Raw genomic sequence first — 21,713 nt, 5'->3', positions numbered from 1 at the left:
CCGAATGCGCCGGAGGGGCGGGGACCAGGGAGCAGGGACGCGGAGCGGGACGGGGGCGAAGGGCCGGGCAGTGCCCCGGCGCCGGCTGTGCCATGGCCCGACAGCTCATCGGCCCCGCGCTGCCGCCCGGCTTCCCGCGCCGCGCCGAGGCCGACCCGGGCGAGGACTTCAGCCAGGGTGAGGGCATAGGGATGCGCCGAGGGTGGGATAACGGGGCTCCCAGTCCGTGTGCCGCGGCGCGGGATACGCCGGGGGCGGGATAACGAGGCTCTGCAACCCGTGTGCCACAGTGCGGGATGCGCCCGTGCGGCACCTGGATGGAGCTAATCTTCGCGGGGGAGGGGGGGTTATTACAGTGGCTTTTTTAGGGAAAAAAAAAGAAAAAAAAAAGCCTTATGTGATGGAATACCACAAATACGAAACGGCCAAAAACTTGTTAAGGTAAAGTACTCCTTGGAGTCCTTCACTTTTTCCTGCCCAGGTCTCACGTGGGCTTTGAAGCCTGCGCTCTTTGGTAGCTCCGAGTGCGTAATGGGCAGGAGAGCGAGGCGGAGGTTGGGTCTTTGTCAACCAAACCACCTCAGCAAACTATAGTTTTCCACGCAGCGTTCCTCGGGATGCGGAACGGACTGGCAGTCCATGGGGCTGTGGTGCCTCACCTGCCAGGGTCTTTGATGTTGAGAGCCGTCGTGTCAGAAGTGGGATGTCTGACACCAGCTGACTGCCAGGCTGGCTCTCCTGTGGAGCTCCAGTGGAGCTCGGTTTCTCACACTTAAATACTTGCATGTTCCCTGTCAGTAATATCTCTGGAATCAGAACTTTGAGCTAGTTAGCACTCTCTGTATCTAATCCGGGTTCAAGTCACTAGTGTACATATTCAGTTTCTTTCAGTGTGTCAGTGATCGTTCAGTTATCCCAAAGAAAGGGGCTTTGATGTGAGAGGTTTGCTGTGCTCGTCTTCTCTCCTAATTTCTTAATCCAGAAGAGGGAGCAATAGGAAGAGGGAGCAAAGATGCTGCATTAGCCGACACCATGGCAACGTGAAGCGGCGTGTCCCTAGCTTGCCTTTGTGCAGAAGCCCTGACTACACGCTTGTTTGAGCTCATGAAGCCTTTCCTTTTCATATCTGTCTTGATGGCTTATTCACTTTCCATCAGCGTACTGATACATGTTGCAAGTATCTATATTGTGTATGAATCCACAAGTTAAACATATCATTAGGCTTATCATGATTTTGTGACACCACGTGTTTTGGCAGTATCTAGTCAAGGTTACTCAGCCTAGTTTGTCCACTTTTTTGTCCTAGTGTACATCAGTTCCGTAGCATTACAGTTGCACTGGCAGATCTGCTTGGAGATTTCTGTGTGCAGTGGGTGAAGGAATTTATTTGCTTTAAAAAAAAAAAACAAACAAACCCAAACTCCAACTACTGGGAGGCTCTTTATTTGTTTTTATAACTTTTACAAACTTTTCCTGACTTAAAACAGCTTCTCACAAAAACTAAGTGTTCCTGCTCACCGCATGAGGCATACTTGCTCCAGTGCAGAGGAGGAAGGGAGACCGGGCTTTTCCAATATGTTTTCTTTCCTTGTGGTCTCACTGAGCAATGGTCTCACTGAGCTGCTCATTGCTTTTCTTTAAGAACACTTATGTTTTCATTCTACTTTCATAGTTTCTGCCTCCCAACAGCAACGAAGTAGGACTTTGGACAGCTTGTGGCAGCATAGTCAAGAGAAGGCTCTCAGCCAGGTGCAAGAAGTAGAACACAGTGGTTATGTATGTTTGGTTATGTTTGATTATGATTAGGTTTGTTACTGGTACAGTGTGTAAATGTTGCCAGTGCAGTATCTAAACAGCAACTCGATCATCTATTGCAATGGATTATTGTATAATTAGATTGTAGTCCCTCCTGTGAATCATGAACTTCTGTGAGACCCCCATGCTTTCTAAGCTTCTTAGAGAAGTCTGGGTGTGGCTGGGTCCACCACAGTCTCAGATATGTCTGGGTCCACATAGTCTCAGATATGGCCAACAGTTTATGTTTAAAGGGTTATAAGCAAGTTTAATTAGAAACATAGAACTTTACAGTCTTTGGCCATGCAGAATTCACAATTACAAAGCACCTATGTGGTTACTTCAGGATTTTATCTCCATACTTGACCAGACCTTAGTGCTTTTATTAAAACTTACCCATCCAAAAGTGAGTGTTCCCTGTCTTTGGTCTGGATGTACCCTGCAGTCATCTCTGATGAGGCTGATCCACCCGGAAGCTGCGTTTAACCTTGGGAGATCAGTTGGCCCAGTCTCTAGCAGCATTTTATACTTTATGCAGGCTGGTGTGCACCACAGTCGGTAGCAAATTTCTCAGGTCTCCCTTGAGGTCCCACCTCCCTCCCCCTCTGCCCTCCTCCCTCGGCTCTGGGTGCATCATCCAGACACTTCCTCCTGCAATACTCACTTGGTGTTCTTGCCGTAGGACAAACCACATTGCCCACCAGAGACAGACAAAAAAGGAGAGGGGGTGTGTATGTGTGGGGAAACACACTCCAAGACCCAGATATCTCTGGTGTCAGAGAATTGATGCTACTAATACTCTGTCATCCTTAATCAGAAAGATGATGGGAGCAGATGGTAGTTGGACATACCCAAAAGCTCATCCCTTGGAAATTCTTTACCTTCTTCATCTTGTCACTGTTCAACCCATGGGACACACTCATCACCTGATTCTTCACCTAGTGCTTTGAAGCTGGCCTAATTGTGCTCATGCTAATTGTGGTCATACTTCCTTTGGTCTGTTTGTCCATGCTACTGCACTGTCCTTGTACCAGCAGGAGAGAAATGCTAGAGAATGGCTAAAATAATCAGATGTAGAAGGGAGTTTTGTCTATTTAAGCATTGAGACCACATTTGTTCAGTACTGATGTGTTGACGTGATATGTCTGAGTTGATCTGCCACTACTGCTTAAAGGTGAAAGGCCCCGTCTGTTCCTGAGAACTTCCCAGTGCATACCTGATGGTGTGGTAGAGTGCTCAGAATCCTGAAATACAGCAGAAATTAACTTAACAAAACAAAACGTTTTTAATTTGGTTTCTGAATTGAATTGAATTGACTTAATTTTCAGGCAGAGAGTCAACAGAGCCAGCTCACTGGAGAAGGCAAGTCAGAGCAACATTAGTAGGATGGCCATTTCTAGCAGCCCTAAAACATTCACTTCAGTCTGACTTGGTTCTGTTTCTCTCCTCTCCATCCCCAGAATTTCCTTCTCATACTTTTTTATCCCATTGTTCTGCTCCAAATTGTTCCAAGTTCTAGTTATTTCGTCACTTTTCTTTTGCTCTACTATTGCTACATCCATTTGTATTCTTCACCTCATTTGTTTTAGTTTCCTGACACTTTGAGCTCTCCTCTGTTCCTCCTTTCATCTGTATTTTTCCACTTCTCCGTGGCTTTCAGGGTATTTCATTCACAGACTTCTGATTAGATCTTGGCCTCCCTTCTCACCCTTTCCTTTCTTTGCTCCCAGAAACTATGCTTAACAATTCCCATTCCTACCTTTCTACTCTTTCCTGTGGCTCCCCAAACCACCCTCTATCTATAGCTATGTCCTTGCCTGTGTGGATTGTTAGTCTGAGTCAGTACCATGACCATATTAAAATTTAAGATTTTCTTTCTCCTCCATTTCTTTTCACCACGTCCAATGACTTTGTCTTCCTCAGGCTTTAAATGCCAGTTTCCCTTCATTAATCAGTCTCTGTCTCTATTTTATTCCTGGTTGTCCTTCTTGGGCTGCAGTTCCACGAACAAACAGTTCTTTCAGAGGAGTGCTGGGGTTTGCAGTGTTATTTTTATGCCTCTCAAGTTCCGTGATCCAGTTTATTGCAGAGTCCATGCAAACAGTTGTGCCAATATGACAGAGAGGAATTAGGATGAAAGTCTGTATGTTAGCCCTGATTTTGGACAACATGTCAGTGGGACCAGTCTCCCTCCATAAATAGTTTTGGATTTAGAATCATAGAATCAACTGGGTTAGAAAAGACCTCTGAGGTCATCAAGCCCAACCCTCAAAACAACATTGCTGTGGTTACTAGACCATGGCACTAAGTGCCACATCCAGTCTCATCTTAAAAACCTCCAGGGACGGTGAATCCACCACCTCCCTGGACCCGCTCTGACTAAAGACAAATTTGTGAGGACAAAAGATCTGCCCAAAGGATACAGTCCATGGTGCCGGGTTCCAGGTCCACAAGGATGGCACGTGGGACATACTTGTTACCAGCAGCTTCACTATAGTAGACACTGATCCTCTCCAGCTGAGTTCTTTCCAGCTCACAAAGCTGCTCCCAATTTCTCTCTTTCGCTGTAGTGTCAGACTCATCAAACTGCACCTGAGTTTGTTCCTTTCACTCCAAGTCCGTTCTCTTACCTGTCTGCATTCAGAGCAAATGAAGTCTGCTTGCATGGTGTCAGGGCACCAGGCAGCTGGAGAAAGCTGTTGTGCAGGTTTTGTCTGGGTTTTAAGTGCTCTATATGTAGTGGTGCTTCTCATGCCAAAAGAGGAGACTTCTTCATAGCAGTTTTTATTCCTATTTAGCATTCATCTGTTGTTCCTCTGTCATATTGAGCTTATTTTACTTTTATAGACCGGAGTGTTCTGTTGTTTGAATTTTTTGGGGGAGTGACGGTGCAGTTTGTTGGTTGTTTTTTTTTCCTTCTTAGTGCCGAAATGGATTTTTATGTCCCAGTTAAAGTCCCTCCTATTAAAACAGAAAACAAAGAAGTGGTATATCTGTGTGGATGCTTTGTAACTAGTAGATTGTCCTTGTTCTGTGTCTTATGCTCAAGATGAGTAAAAGCTTTATTAAGCTCGCTTGAAGGACTCGATTTCTGCCTGGCCTTTGTCAGCTAACAATGGAACCATAATCTGTATCAGGTTTCATATTTTGCACTATTAAAAAGTCCTAGTTCTTTAACTGGAGATGCAATTTCCTGGTACCATTCATCTTCTCATCTAACCCTTGACTATTCATAAAGGGAACAATGTCTTATTCTCACCAAAACACCTCTCTGTCCTGTCAGTCTTGTACTCAGTTCTGGAAATATTAAAAGGAGGAATGGTTTCTGTGCCTCAGGATGCTAAATCATCAGTAGGCTGTTCATAATGTGCCTCTGTAAATGGATGCTGGTCCTGCATACGTTGCCCTGGGTCTGGGAAGGCTTCTTATGTTGGGGTTATTGCTGGTTTTTGCTTACTCCAGTTGGCTCATTGTTGATTGAGCCTATGAGGGTATCCCTGTTAAGTGTCTTATTTGGGGGACATTTGCTTTTAGGATCAATGGTTAAGCTCCTTCTGGATCAATGTACATGGTACTGTATCCAAATACATCTCTAAAGATCAATGCCTGATGGTGGGGACAGCGCCAGAAACAGCTCGGGCCTGTTAGTAGTGTTAGTGTCTGAATTTTTCCTTTGTTGGTATATTCCCCCTTGTCATTGATCCAGAGAGTGAAGGGTTGACAGGAGCATGAGATCTCCATCCACTGCCGTGGCCTTCTGACAGCAATGATTCTTTGAAAAATTCATTCTCTGAATGCCTAAATCATCCCTTTTTCAGCAGAGCACTTAAGTCTATGCCTGCTTAAGTCTGTTCACGCTTAGCTGAACTGGGAGTAACCTTAATGGTTAAACTATTCCTAAAGCAGGCTGGCATTTAATATAATACTTTATGGTTGCAATGCTCCCATTTAATACTCCATGGCCTCCCACTCTGTGTATGCACAAATTATGTGTTTCTTCACCAGTAAGCCTTAAGTGCTTTACTAAGGGGGTAGTTTCTTTTAAATATACTGGTTTATACCACATGTATTGTAAATCAGTTGTTATATAAAACAGGGCTTTCTAGTCCTGTTCCAGAAGACACTCATTTAGTAGTGGATTAGTATAATTCAGTGCAGGTTGTTCACTGAAATATGGTGCTGAAAAAAGTAACTTTTAGAATTTTGTTTAGATATCTCCTTTAAATGCCAGACTGAATAAACCTAATTCCAATTAGATACCTATTTTGGGAACGCCACAATAGATCATACTCATTTGAAATGTTTAATAAGTATCCTCATTAAACCTGGTCTGGTAGAAGGTTCCCTGCCCATGGCAAGGGGGCTAGAACTAGATGATTTTAAAGGTCCTTTCCAATCCAAAGCACTCTGTGATTTTGTGATCCCAAATAACTCTGAATGTTCAGTTGCAGGACCAGCACTGCCTCCAGGATACAAAAGCAGCTGTAGCTCAGAAACTCCTGACAGTGAGGACGACTCAGAATCTCTTCCTCTACCCAGAAGTGCAAACAGAGATTCTGAAGAGGAGACAGAAGGAGATCCGGCATCCAAGTGAGTGTGGTCTTATATTATTTGTATGTTTACCTTGTATTGCAAATTAAATGTGTCTGTCTAAGTTATGAGAAAGGGACAATGGTGTGTAAAGGAAAAAAAAAGGTAAACCCTGTACCTGTGTAAGACTTTTGATGATGTGTTCTGCATGTTCTTTGTGATCAAGAATGTTAAGCTGACCTGTTTGATACCCTACAGTGGAATTAAGTTATTTGGGTCAATCAGATCTCTGTGTTTACATGTTTTCTTTTAGGTCTGTAATTTTGGGTGTTTATACTAAGGACAGGCACCACTTATCATGTACGTATTTGGTACTGTTTTGCCCTGGTTTTGGTATACTATCGTTGAGAGGCCATGAAAACTATTTATGGGCACGAATTTATGCATTCAGTTAAGTCAACTCTAATGAAAAAAAAACCTGAATTGTTTAGCAAGTAGCAGGAGTCTGTACATACTCTCATTTGGTGGGTTGATTACTCACTAGTGCTGCATTTAGAATTTGTGTGTGTTTGTTCTAGGCATTGTATAAGAGACTTGAAGGTCATTATGCCATCTTAATGAGTGTTACAGTAATTATTACTCACTTTTTTCTTGTTTTCTCATTCAGTAGTTTTTCAGTTAATTAGAATTGAACTGGGAAAAATACTACTCAAAATGCAAACAGTGTATAAAAATGGAGAAAGAAGTGTGCTGAATTTTAAATTACTTTGGGACTAGAAAATGGTATTTCAACAATATACTACTCTTCTTTCTACAGCAAAAGCATTTTTAATGGGTTTTTTTTTTGGGTTTTTTTTTAAATGCCAGAGCATTTTTGGAGTGATGCTTATGCTCCCAATTTTTCAATTGCTTCAAATTATTTTGGATCCTTTTGCGTTGTTTCCTTGGTAACAGTAGGATATTTAGTACATAAGAGCATCTGAAATAATTTTATGTATTTTTTTTCCTTTTTAAAATGTAGATAATTGCTATGTATGTCAAGGTAATTATGAAGTGAAATCTGTATTTGCAGAAAGCCGAAAAGAATTCTTGAAGATGACGATGATGATGGCTTTTTTGGGCCTGCTCTTCCTCCTGGATTTAAAAAACAGGATGATTCTCCAGAGAGGTAATCAAAATGGAATTATATTCAGATTCTTTTCCTTAAAATGCAATTATTTTAGATAAAATATTTTGCGTCACTATTACAGAACACTTCAATCGTGCACTTCAGATTCAGATGATTAGAACTAATTCTTCCTCCACATTCTGAGAACAGGAACAGCATTCCCTTGAAACAGCCCTCTTAGACCTGGTTAGAGGGAAGAAGAACAAATGTTAATTGTCTCAGATGTATTTTGAATGTCAAATTTCTTCCATTTCTTTTGATAAGTCTCAGGTCAGAGCAGAAAAAAACCCAAATTAGAGGTACGAGGATCCATAGTTTTGTAGTTCATTCTGGGCTGTGGAGAATTAGGGCAGTTAGCTTTTGTGTGGTGCAACACAGTGCAGACTATTAGGACTGTCATTTGCTAATGCATCCAGGATTATTGTTTAGGTGTCTCCAGGTACAAAACTCCTCTGGACAGTGTAGGTTTCCAGAAAACAGGCTGTCATGTCTAACGTAATAAGCATTATTTACGGTCTCTATCAGGAAGCTTTCCGTTTGGTTGCACATAGTTATAAAATACTTCCCAAAAATACCTATTTATGGATTTTCTGTGCAGAACTCAACCATGTCTCACAGCCTTTTAGTGTTTACATCAACCTGTACTTCCCTCTGTAATTTGAAATGATAATCCATAGTGATTATCATTTAGTGCTTCCAAGGGGATGCTTACTGATAAAAAGTACAAGAGTCTCTTGATCACTGTTACCGTCCTCAGAGCAATAGGGAGCCGGTAGATAAAATAAAGTAATACCTGCCTGTCAGGGGTGAGTTTTCAGTTCTAGGAAGATGACTGAGTTTATTGCTGAGCTGTGTATGTAGTATACCATCTCAAAGGAGATTTCAAAGTTAAATGTTTTTTTCAGTTTTGATAAATTTTTATGATGCTTGGCAGCAGTTAGGAAAACAAGATTTATGTGACCAAGGTTATTTTGAAGTATCCTCTTCATATGTTTGGTTCAATTTGCTGTAATCAACAAACTCTTTTGTAATTGTGGGTATCATGCTCAGTGGGCTCGTTTGGTGCTTTCATTGTCCCAAGAATAATAATTTTTTCCTTTTTCTTGTGTTCTGTATGCACAGTGTGTTATTTTAATAATAAAATTTTGGAGGTCACTAAAACTAAGGGGATCTCTTATAAAGCAGATAAATGCTTTTAACTTTTAATATCAGCAGAAGTAGCCATCTTGCTTTCTTGAGTTTTGACGTGAATACTCGTGGTAAAATGGAAAAGAGGAAGAAAAGAGGCCTTGTAGTTTGAAGGTTAGGGAGTTGAGCACTAACACCCATTATATAACCTTTGTCTTTTGTATGTTGACCCAACTTCTATTTTTACTTATTTTATTTCCAAAATGCTGGATAACTTGCATTTACATTGAGGCAGTGTCTGCTCTGTGTCTATGAGTATGAGAGATTAAAGCAGTAGAAGACACTTGCTATCTTTTTTTCCTGCCTCACCATGCAACTGCTCCTAGCACACATGGAGAAAGCAGATTGAGCAGAGCTGTTTTGCACCCAGTCTGATTCCCTGAATAGGTGGGAAAGGTGTGATGTGTGGGAAGAGCCTTGTCTGTCTTCCACCCCCATACACCTGGGAGTCTGGTTGCACGGACACACTGAGGTGTGTAAGCTGTACCAGGCAGAGACACTGCTGCTGACTCCGTGTCCCTGCTGCATTGCCTGTAGCCTTGAGCAGATTGCCAGCTGACAACCGAGCCATGAATAATTGAAACAAGTGCAGGCTGTTTGTTTCAGTGTGTGGACATACTGTTTATTAGTTTTGTGTGACACACTCATTCTTCTAGAAAAGCTTTTGTTCTGTTACATCTTTTCCAGACTTGTCAAAGCAATATATTCATGACTAGGGGCAGCTCACGTGGCAATTTGCAGCTTGTTGAAAATGGTTTGAATCATTCCAGCGTAAAATATGTATGTGAAAAGATTTCCTTCAACTTTGGAAATTATATTGCTGTTTATCAATGTTAGACAGAAGTGCAGCACTCATAAATATTTCTGAAGCATTCACACATCACGGTAAAGAGCAAAGGTTAGCTTAAAAAAAATTATGTTATACATCAGAAGAATGCTGAAATGCCCATCTTGAAACATGCATTAACAAAGATTCCCAAGTCCAAAAACAAGAGAACATTCTTTGCCATAGATGAAATGAGTTATTCCTTAAATTAAACCTCAGTCCGTGATAAGTTTGGGGCCATTTTTGAACATGTATGTATAGGTACTGAAGCTAGTAACAGCAGTAAAATGTGTTTTACAGAGTTTTATTTAGGTTCCCTTCACCTGTTGAGAGACCCTCGAGGCATCCAGGAAGCTGTCAAGAGTCATGTCATCTGTGTACTGCTGACAAGGCATAAGGTTATTCATGTGGCAGGGGGGAGAAAGCATAAGAAATGGAAAGCGTGGGAAGGATGAATATGGGAACCATTTTTCTATTCCTTGGAAGAGCCTTTGAGCTGTAACAGAATCAAGACAGAGCATTTGAGATTGGTTCTTTTTCATAGGTTTCACAGATACAGCCCACAACATAGATGTTTGTGTATCTTTTAGTATACTGAAAGCTTTTTTTTATAGTTTGGTTTAACTGTCTCTTCATGCAAAATAAAGGTACTCATACACTAAAGTAAAAGATTTGGGGGGGGGGGCTGTATCTATATAGGTTTAAATTCAATCTCTTTACCTTATTTCTGAAATTTTAAAAATGGCTTTAACAACAAAGCAGTCAGAAAGGAAGGGAGGAAGATAAAATTGCAGCAGCTAGGTGGGGGTGGAACTTCATATTTAACCAAGACTTCTTGCCTGGGTTTGAAACCTCACCAGTGCCCTTGTCCTGGCCTGAGCTCTTATTTGTTGCTCGTTTGTATCTCTGTTAGCTCTTCGTCAAGACTTTCTGATTTTTATTTCTCCAATTTAAATCCTGACAATAATATCACCACAGCAGGGCTATAATGATTAGCTTATGTGGGATTGAGAAGAAGACCTTAATTAACAAATTCACGTGTTGTTACATTTGATCACCCTAACGCTCAGAACTGAAGATGACAATAAACCAAGTCTTTGCTGATACATTGTGAGGATACTGTCACCTGGATATTTCTTCAGGTGACAGTTTGGGTTTTTAACTAGCTTTTATTAGCTTTAAGGAACATTATGGTGGATTATTAAGAGGAACTCACATACAAAAGACTTTCAGTACTGCAAGCACAGTTTGTGGTATTCTTTGAATTGTTTTCACCGTTGAAAAGAGATTCTCACTTTCCTGTGTTTGTGGAGACAACTGAATTAAATTGCTTGCAGAGCTGCTGTGTAAAAACAAATTAGTGAAATTACTTGGAATCACAAAACTTCCCTTCTCTGATCTGCACTTCAAGGGAAAATAAACTTAAAATCAGAACAGTTCACTATTTCTGTTTATTGAAGGACACTAAAACTGTGGTGCAAGACAAGAACAAAATTGGGTTTGTTGCTAGAGAAGAAGGAGTGTATATGTGGCTTAACACCTTTCATTGCTCTTGAATCTGGTGAAGGAATCTAGGGAAGAAAAAAGTGGATTTTCTTGACTATATGCTGCAACTTTCCTGGGATTTTTTTGCATCCCATCTGTCTGCACAAACCCTCCCAAAAATTGGAGACACTCTTTACTCAGTTATTTCTGTGGTGTGTGCAAAGGGGGCACACTTGACATTGGGAGGAAGGAGAATCACACTTTGCATCAATATTTGATTTTTATTTCTATATTAATCTGCTACATTTTTTTTCCCCTTCAAGGCCCATTATAGGTCCTGCATTACCACCTGGCTTTAAGAAACCTTCAGAGGACACCAGGAGTAGCAAATGTTTCATAGGACCATCTGTTTCATCAGAACTCAGTCCTCAGGTTTGTAAAAACAGAACCCTTTTGTTCAGTAATGGTTAAACAATGGTTAAACAAGTTGCAGCCTGGAAAAAAACTACTAGACATACTTTATCAGGATGACAGTTTAATTTTGGACCAGGAAGCATCTAGAATATTTTCGCCTGAGTCAAATACTGAAGCATAAAAAAGCCTTAGAAACAAAAAGAGTGGTCTGGTTTGTTGTGCTTTTGCTGTTAGATAGATGGTGCACTCACTGATCACGAGCAGTCGAGGCATCCTAAACTGCAGTCACAGAAATTCTTCCTAACATTTTTCCATTATTTCTTTCGTTGTGCCATCCTTGACAAGTGAACGTCCTGGAAAAGTTCAGATTTTTAAAGGCATTAAAGAAGTAATGAAACCTATTAGAATGAAAGGATTTCCCTCTAGTTCCGGCTTCTACTCCTTTGCTGGTGGGGGAGCAAAACAATTGAAATTTTCACAGATCTTCACCTCCTTAAAGATGTTTATCAGTGGCTACCGTAAGTTTATCCAAAAGAATACAATCAGGAATGATGTTACAATGTCACTATTTGTTCTTATCAATAGCAGGATAACACCGGTAACTGGGAGTGAGGTGGTACAGGACAGTGACACTGACACAACTTTTTGGTTTGTGTTTTTTGACTGCTCTCATCAGATTAGGTAAAACCTAGGTAGAGGTTCTGTAGTCTAATACCTAGCTACAAAATAAAGCATGTGCTGCTAAAGAACATTCAGGACTCAGATGTGTGATGAAATGAAATTAGAAGTATGGGGAAAATTCAGCACCCTGGACATGGGCCTCCGGTACCATTCTGAGGGATCCAAATTGTCTATAGGAGGGGCTGGCAGACAGGGAGTAGCACTTTAGAGAAGATTGCACCCTTCTGTCATGGTTTTGCTCTGGGTCAATTTGCTTTCATACCCCCCACACAATTATTATTAGTTGAGAGAAGGTTTATGCAGACTAAAGAGACAGGATTTGGGGAAAATAATATGAATATTTATTAATAGTGAAATAAAAACTACTAACAAATTAAAAACCAAAGAACTATATCTACAACAATTTCTACTCAAGTAAAAGTGCTATATATTTACAGAAATACTCCTCTCCCCTTTATATATTAATCCAAGGAGGAGAAGTAGTCCTTTTTTTCATTCTCGGAGTTCCAGCTCTCTCTCCAGTAACTCTGCAGTACTCTTGTCGCAGCTGGAATTCTTTCATTTCTCTCTCTCGCTCTGTGTCGGCCTCCAGGGCTGGGCCTACCCCCCTCCTGGACTAAGACTAAAGGCTAGGGGGTTACCCAGATTCTGAAGGTTTTTCCTTCCATAGGCTTGCAAGGGGACACTTGCTTACTATGGATCTTCTTCCACAGGGTTACAGGGGATAATGGCTTATGAGTCCACCCCTGTTCCCTATAGAGGTCCCTCCCCATGGGAGAACAGTCCTTGATAGACCTCTCTAACATGGTTTAGCACAAATCCCACACTCGGATCCCAACATCCCACCTGGGCTGTCTCGTTCCAGCGTGGGTTTCCCTTAGGGTCACAAATCTCCAGCACTAGCAGCATGGATCTCTCACTGAGATCCCAAGCTTATCCGAGCCGTCCTCGCTCCAGCATAAGCATCAAGGGTCACAAAGTCTTCAACAGGACTCTGCTTCACCTCAGGTCTCTCATGAAGTCTCAGTTCTCTGGTACATCCACAAGCTCTTCTGTGAGCCGCATGGGGGGTCTCCTCACCCCAACAAACTTTCACAGGTGGCAGGTATTACTTTTCAGTCTTTTCCCTGCTGAAGGGAGAGAGCAAAAAAGAAGAGAAGCAGCTCTCTCCACTTCGAATTTTCTTTTCTCTACTCCGGCTGCCAGTTTTGACCTTGGAGGTCCCTTATCTCTTCGCTGGAATTTCTCTGCAGGGGTTTCTGTCTAAGCAGTTAGTCTTTTTTAACTTTTTTTCTTCACTCTCTTAAAAGAGAGAAGGGGGGCCTCAGTGCTGCACCTGTCCCCCCTGGCCCAAGCCGGGGAGGAGAGGGCCTTGGCCCTCTTTGGGCCCGCTGCCTCTTTCCTACATGGCTGCCGCTCCTAATTTCAACTGCACAACAAATCTTCTCTTCCGTTTTCTTAAATATGTAATTAGCAAAGGCATCACTGAACTTTTTGATTGGCTTTTTTTGTCCGGAAATCACCTGGACAAAACCATCCTCAGCCCCAGGGATGGGCTGGTGGGCAAAACCACTACACCTTTTTAAGCAGCACCTCTTAAGCCAGAGAGGATACCCTAAGACACCAAAAATGGTGCTGGATACCAGTGCTTGGGCAATTGAATCTCTCTCATGATAAACTGAATATTAATTCCTTGTGAGAACTAACATTTATTCTGTTTCATTTCAAAATACTTACACTTTTACATTTTACTCCCAGACACTGTGGGAGATGCTAGGAAGGAAAGATGCAAAGGCTGCTCTGAAACTTCACTTTTTTGGTTAGTAGTTGCAAAGCATATAATTCTCCAGCCTCCTACAGCGAATGTTGTCGTAATCCATCATGAAGAAAGATTATCTGACATTTCTGAGATACTCATCATCTTATAACTCCAAATAACAATTAAGCAATTTATCATAGTGACAAATCTCTTGAGGCAGGGATGTCAAAACTGGTCTGCTTATATATTTTGCAAACAAAAAAGTCTCTTTTCTTATAAATACATCTTCTAGCATCAGCTTTTTTATAGCTATTACAGAGCTCACCTTTTTTCTCTTCCTAGTAATGATCTTTTTCTTACCTCTTCCTAATAATACTCCTTTTAAATTTTTTGAATATGAGCAATTTTTGTTTATTTTGTTTTAATTTATTTAATTATTTTGTATTCTAGTACATCTTTAGAGGCAACTTATTTCATGCTGACTCTTCACTTAGTATTGGTGAATATAATGAAATGTCACTTATGTATTCTCAAGTAAAGCTTTGTGTTTCCTGACTACAAAGTCTTGTCATGCCTATTCCCATTGCCCTATCACCCACATTCAGACTGTAGCTAAATCTTTGCTCTTTCGTAGTTATTGGACACCTGAGCTTTGCTTCCAAGGCACATCCATCACCATTTTCTGTCTAATTTTGCCTCCATCCACATCTGTATTTTTTGAACTTAGAGGGAGGGACCTGTCAGCTTTCTGTACAACCCCTGGCAACTACAAAGATTCTTACTAACATCTAGTCCCTTACATAGTTCTTTGAGCCCTTCTTCAAATAATTGCTTTGAATGCAGTGCCAGAATCATAGAATCAGTAAGGGTGGAAAAGACCTCCGAGATCATCAAGTCCAACCTTTGACTAATCACCACCTTGTCAACGAGACCGTGGCACTAGGTGCCACATTCAGTCATTTCTTGAACACTTCCAGGAATGATGACTCCACCACCTCCTTGGGCAGCCCGTTCCAATGTTTGACAACCCTTTCAGTGAAGAAATTCTTCCTGTAGGGATCCCCAAGGGATCGACGAAGAGAATGACAGAACCAAGAGATAAGACTGGCAGACGCTCTGCATCCAGGGGCATAGTACCATGCAGGCCACTGTTACCCTACCTTGCATGTTAATCTCTCTATCATCCTTACAGAAGAATCTAAGCTCGAGACAGTTCTTGCAGTGTGAAATTGTGATTCTTATTATGGAGATGCTATCCAAATACTGCTAGTGATGATAAAGCCCCAAAGTGTTGAAGATGTGTGCTTGTGTGTTTCAAATCTACCTGCGGCCACAGAGGCTGTGTGGCTGCCTGCAGAGTGATGTAAAGCAGCAGGACTTTGTGTACTGCCACTGTCCTTACCACCAGTCTTGCCTCAGACAAGAGATGGTGCTTTTGGCAAAGTGGAGACTAAGCATCCACGTTCTGGGCTAGAACAGGTCTAATCTGGATTTTTAATCCAGATTTTTGTTGTCTGGCAGATGGATTGCATTAGGTTTATATGTTCTTCTGGACAAAATCATTCTAATCCTCTAAAGCTGAAGTGTTTCTTGATGCTCTCAGCACTATGGTTAAGAAAAATGTTTTATATTTGGAAGGTGACAGATAGTAGCGAGGAAGAAGACAATCTTATAGGCCCAATGCCTGCAAAAGGACCGGTGGAGTCTGATGTGACTAAAGAATTTGAACGCAGAGCTCAGAGGATGAAAGAAAAACTTACTTCAGCAGACAGCGTAAGTTGCATTTCCTAATATTTTGTTGCTGCATTGTATTTGTCGTCTTCTTTGCCTGTTTCTGTGTGAACCCAGTTGCAGTTCTGCTTGGGATGCTAAGTGCAGTTGTTAACACAAAGAAAAATCCATGATTTCTGCTGGAAGCTAAGAGATTCAGACAGTAATTCTTGATTATGCTTTTTTTTACTTTTCCCCTGCCCCTATGTCTTTCGGAAAGGATGAACCCAAGCAAGTTACCAGGGAATCATGGATGACAGAGCTTCCACCTGAGTTGAAAAGTTTTGGATTTGGCCCAAGAACATTCAAGAGACGAGCTGATGACAAATCAGGCGATAGATCTGTTTGGACAGATACTCCAGCTGACAGAGAGAGAAAAGCCAAGGTGAGCATTTATTCATTACTAATATACACTTGCAGGCAATGTATATGTTGTTGATGTTCTGTGAAAACAAAAGAAAGATACCCTGGGCTGTTAAATGAAATTTTTTTTCCCAGATTTTTCTTTGTTATCAAAATTTACTAATTCAGGCTTAAAGGTAAAGGCAATGAAAGAACAATATTAAGTATAATTGATATTAATTTACTTCTTCTCCCTTTGGAGTAGTCAGATACTCTGTATCAACTCACTGAATTTCCAGTTAGCACATCCAGTTTCTTCTTCTATCAAGCTGAGCAAAAAATATCTGGTGGCCTCTATCTTGGGCTCTACCCTTTAGATTTCATTAAAGTGGATATAGACTTCCTTGCTTTTTGCTTCAGACATTCTGATTATTATAGTGTGTGATTTGCTTCTACTCATCAGGAAAGAGAAGAGGCAAAAAAGTCAACCAGTAAGGATAAGGAAGAAATAGTGTTATCTGGGAGAGACAAGAAACTCATTGAGCAGGTGACTTCATACAATGTAAGTGTAATCATAAAATACTTCCTCTTCCTGTATTTCCTTTAGTTCTTAACTCTTTTCTTCTGGTTCTCATCATTAGTGCTGCTGGTTCCCATGGTGATGCCACCACAGTTTTCCCTTTTAGTGCCCAAACCTACTGCTGTTTTAAGTCATTAAAACATTTGCCATTGAATTCAACAAGAGCAGGATTGGGTCCTCTCCAAAGTGACAGAATTTGGGTTTGTACATATTGTCTCAGTCTTAGATGGTTCTTTCCTTAAATCACCCTTGTGTCAGGACATGGATGCTGGGAGTAGGCGACCTTAATTTAAATATTAGCTTGCTTCAACGAATTAGCAGCATCCCAAGAATAAAACCATGGTTTAACTTTCAGGGCAAATATGCATTAACCTAAAAGAGGCTTGGTGGGCCAAGCAGATCGATGGGTTAATTACACTATGTCATTAATTACATTAATTGCTCATTACAGCAACTTCATTACATGTAGTTTTCCTCAATCTCTACATGAGCAGATAATTTTCACAAACAGATGTTGATTACTAGAAATCTGAACTCCATGTCAAATTTCCTCTCACTTTTCTGTCTGCCAGCTCTATCCACTGGAGTGTATAGAGTGTTGCCTGCCCTACAGCTCTTAGTTCCAGTTCTTCCCTGATGTACAGCCTGAACTCTTATGGAAGGCAGTCTGGTCTCTTGAGAGTATAATTAACTTGAGAATCACAGCCTTGGTGTATTTTACATGAATTATGTTTATCTGGCACTTCTGATAATTTATTTGTAGTTCATTAAATCACATGTCCCTCTTGACTTAGAGACTTGCAAATCCAGAGCTATTAGCATTTTGTCTTAAATTTCTTTTTACTGTTTGTTTCTACTGTCACTATGAATACAGTAGAATAACTTTTGTGTAAAACTTGGATTTTGCTCTCTACCATTGCCAGAATAAAACATACACAGGCCTTTACTGTTAGGATAATGGAGTTCTCAAAAAAATTGGAAGGCATCTTGTTTAAGAGCAGTGTTTCTTGGGTTGTTTTGTTGGGGGTTTTTGTTTGGTTTTGGTTGTTTTGTTTCTGGTTTTGTTTTTTTTAATTAACTCTTTTCTGATTTTCAGGTGATTGGTTATGGGCTTTTTCTCTTAAAGTGTTTTCCTCTATTCTTCCCTATTTCTGACATTTACCAAGGATACTTTCCTAGAACAGGAGCTTTCATTCTCAGAATAGTTTCTTACAGTTTATTCTCTCTATGCTGATGTTATATACATTCTCTGGTGCAATTCTGTCAACACTGACACAGTTATACCATGAATAAGTATTGTCCATTTTCCTTTTTCCATGAGAATCATATCTTATGTCATGTACTAATCATTGTTTGTGATGAAGTTAGTGTTTGCACAGGGAGTGAAGGGAAATGAACCTTTGGAATAAATATCATGAGAAAAGAGGGCTGCTCATCTTTTTGCACTTTTTGATGAGAGAATTGATTTGGATACACAAATGCACTGTATCTGAGTACAGGATGGACCACATGGTCATATGAGAACTAATCCTGTTCCTATGTGAAATCAGCAGAAGTTTTGTGTTGTATTTGGGCTGGATCATGGTCTTTAAGAAATGCAACTTAAGCCCTTGGCTTGGCAAAAGACATGCTGTAGCTCTAACCTGTGACTTTGTCCTGTGGGCTTTCAACAGACAGTTCAAAGTTAGGAGCATACATTAAAAAAACCACTGTAGTGCATGAAAGTAAGATCAAAAGGGTATCCACCTTACTCCTGCCCCAAGCAGTGGCCAAAACCAAGTGCTTAGGGGATGTGTATAAGAAACTAGGCCTGTACATTGAGATATTTCTCTTGATGTCTTCATTTGTCTCTGCTAATAATGGCAGAGCAACTTTTCTGTTTCTTTTGCATTATTTTTATAGCTTATCTCCATTGTCTGTGGAGATTCAACAACATTCTGGGTATCTAACATCAGTGAATTGTTAGTATTTTATTCAGCCTAGACAAGATTGCTCATATTTTCTGCTCAGTATGTGCTAAATTTTTGATTCTATATCCACTTACTAAGCTCTCTTCTTTTTCTGGAATTCTTAGTCTTCCTAACTTCAGTCTTTACATTCAGGTTTTCTATGTGTTGTTCATATTCTGCAATACTTCATTTCCTCTTCTTTCTTCTCATTTTTTCCAGGAGTCAAAGAGGTCAGAATCTCTCATGGACATCCATCAGAAAAAGCTGAAAAGCAAAGCTTCTGAAGAAAAGACCAAACCTCAAGAAAGAAGGCCATTTGACCGAGACCAGGATCTCAAAGTCAATCGATTTGATGAAGCACAGAAGAAAGCCCTTATAAGAAAATCTAGAGATCTGAATAGTAAATTTGAGCACAGTAAAGGCAATATGTTTTTATAAGATAAAAGCTTTTTGAAGTGAAGTCAGTTAAACTTTGAATACTTAATTTTTGTAAGTACTTTTCTGTAAATATTTGTATGCAAAATAAATATCCTGCTGTTTAACTATTTTTCCTTGTCTGTAAATATCCTGTTAGGGAGGATCATCTGTATTAAAACTAACCTAGTGAAGGAAAGTCCTGGTATAGAAAAAGATAATGTAAATTTGCTACTTTGAAACTTTGATAAGTATATTTTTTTGTTGCTGGTATATACATAATTAATTAAAATAGGTGTTATTTTAAGGAGTTCTAGATTTGATCTTGAAATGCAATTGGCAGTTTAGCTTTTTCACCTTTCATGCTTAAGATACTCTTGTTGAGCCTGACCTGAAGGCTGTGGAAAAATCCCCTTTAGGCTTGTGGGCAGAACATTGCTTGACTGGAGTTCCTGCTGGGGAGTATAAACTAAAATGGCAGCTTTTACATCTACCCAGCGTTTTTATTTATGTGAATGTGTGTCTGTACATACATACAGGTTTATATATACAGTATCGTTTCTGTACTATATCAGGAAGAGTTAGTGGTAGCAGAAGTAGTAAAACCTCAAGGTTTTCAGATTTAGTTGTAAAATAGTATATGAGAAGAGAAAATCTAATTTGAGTTCCAATTTGTAAGGCTTGTCAGCAGAAATCCATCTTTTTTTTAAGCAAATGCAACAGGAAAATCAAAATTAGGCTTATTTTGTCAGTTAATTTGCAGAGCAGAACAGCTCTTCTGTATCAAAAAGGAAATAAATCTGACATTTAAAAAGGCCTACATTCATGCTTAGAGTTCTTTACCTCTTCTGTGTGTGAGCAGCAGAAGGGTTTGTTAAACATTGGAACAGGGCTGCCCAGGGAAGTGGTGGAGTCACCACCCCGGAGGCGTTCAAGAAATGACTGGATGTGGCACTTAGTGCCATGGTCTAGTTGACATCATCAGTCAAGGTTGGGTTTGATGATCTCAGAGGTCTTTTCCAAACCAGTTGATTCTGGGATTCTGTGTTACTCAAAATTAGACTTGTACTTTTACCCTTTTTGATTCTAACAATGCTTGGGGTCCTTTTTGAGGAGTTACTGAAAGGATCTATGTATGGAAATAATTTTATATATGAGATGCTGGTATCTTGTTTGGAACTATTAAATACTGTGGAGTTTGCTGTAATTTAAAAAAAGGCTGCCCTGATAGATGGTGCCTGGGTTGGTTCACATTGGTGGAGCAGTGGCCTAACAATTCCCCAGAAACGAATGGCTAAAAGCTTGGTCTTATTTTATTGCATATGGGCGTGAGCCCAAGACACAGGCTCCATGTGCTGAGAAGTCTTGGAGAGTTTCCAGTGTTGCAAATGAATGCTTACATAAAATGTATTTAGATACTGCTTTTTCTTTTTTAATAGACAATTTATTTTGCCCCCCCCCCAAAAAAAAAATCTACCTTCAGGAGAAAGAGGGACTGATTTTTTATTGTACTTGCTTTTTCTTTAATCAGTTTTTAGTTTCTGAGCCTTTTGTTTTGAGGTGAGAGGAGTGTTTAAACAAGATCTATTTATTTTTCCTCCCCTAATACAGACTTCTCTTAGTGTCTCCTACTTTTTTAACTCAGTCAGCAAGGCCTCATTGGATTTCTACTTTCTGAGCAGCTGTAGATTTCTTAATTGGAAAAGCAGTATTAGAAATGTTTGGGGTTTTTTCAGGCAACTGAAGCGATGACAGGGTAAGCATGGTGTGACTAACTGAATCTTAACGGTTGACAAAAGATTTTTTCACGAGCACATCGTGCAGTCCTCACTTATTCAAACAAGTCTGGAGCAGGGAAGAGGGCTGCTTGTGCTAAGATTTTGTTGTTGTTTTGTGCTTTGTTTCCATTTTTGTTCCTTTGTCCCTCCTCCTCCAAACTGAAGACCAGTCATCAGATGCCACAGTGACCAGACCATGCTATCCAGCTGTCCTCCTGCTATTTGCTCTTTGCCCTCCCCAGCTCCACTATGGCCTCCTGCCCTCTCCAGGGATGTGTTTGAGTGGAGGCTCTGCAGTGTTGCTCCAGAGGAGAGCTCTTGTAACAGGAGTGCAGGCAGCCCCTTTGTGGTCCTACATTATACCTCTGTATGTGGGACGTGTGGTTCTAATTAGTGAAGCCTTGATGAGATGAGATGAGAACTGGAAACTTGTTTTCAGTCATCTGCTGCACATTTTCTTCTCCACTCTGAGGCAGCCTTTCAAAGATTTGATGAAATCCGTGTTACAAACTTGAGATGGGGGAAAATGGAATTGTTGAGAGCTCAGGTTAAGCTTTTCATTACTTTGTGTAAATTGAGTGAACCTTTGAATTGCCTTAATACACAAACTCATCTCACCCATGTGAAGCCATTCCCTCAAATAGCCATTAGAACAAGCAGTAACTCAGTAAATCACAAACTTTGTAAGCTTTTGTGGGAGAAGGTGAGGCGTCCTCTACAGTTTGGACAAGTTGTAAAGCATTTCTGCAGAAACGTTAGGGGAGGATTTTTCGGAACCTCATTTGAAAAACCGAAATCTCTTTCACAGAAAATCCTGTCCATAATTGCTATGTAACATTTCTGGTAACAAGCTCCCGACACAGATTTAATATATACTATTGCTATTCTGCAGTGCCAGCCTGTGTCACAGCATATTGACTCCAGGCATATCAGGAAACCCTGTTTTGTAAAAAAAAAAATGTCAGGAAGGTTTTCCTGGATGTGAAAAGTCTACCATCCTAGATTTTAAAGCGCTTGCCTTTGGTTTGTGCTAGC

The 21,713-nt window shown here is 40.5% G+C and overlaps 1 protein-coding gene across 2 annotated transcripts; it reads left to right on the top strand.

Annotated features, from left to right (window-relative positions):
• Window positions 1–42: 42 nt before the first annotated feature.
• GPALPP1 (GPALPP motifs containing 1) lies at window positions 43–19,031 on the top strand. Of its 2 annotated transcripts, none has more exons than XM_027888875.1 (8): window positions 43–177; window positions 6,240–6,384; window positions 7,397–7,492; window positions 11,315–11,423; window positions 15,484–15,618; window positions 15,836–16,000; window positions 16,421–16,519; window positions 18,706–19,031. In XM_027888875.1, the coding sequence occupies exons 1-8, from the start codon at window positions 93–95 to the stop codon at window positions 18,922–18,924; spliced, it is 1,053 nt and encodes a 350-aa protein (XP_027744676.1). In that variant the 5' UTR covers window positions 43–92; the 3' UTR covers window positions 18,925–19,031. The 2 variants fall into 2 exon arrangements, with proteins under 2 accessions (XP_027744676.1, XP_027744678.1); XM_027888877.1 differs by having other exon boundaries at window positions 72–177; window positions 6,246–6,384.
• The last annotated feature ends 2,682 nt before the right edge of the window (window positions 19,032–21,713 follow it).

Source organism: Empidonax traillii, unplaced genomic scaffold (assembly GCF_003031625.1).
Source record: "Empidonax traillii isolate 1590-97213 ecotype Southwest subspecies unplaced genomic scaffold, ASM303162v1 scaffold247:size2371522, whole genome shotgun sequence".
In the NCBI taxonomy this organism is placed as follows: Eukaryota; Metazoa; Chordata; class Aves; order Passeriformes; family Tyrannidae; genus Empidonax; species Empidonax traillii.
The sequence above is the reverse complement of the archived record's forward strand: the minus strand, read 5'-3'. Positions and strand labels throughout refer to the sequence as shown.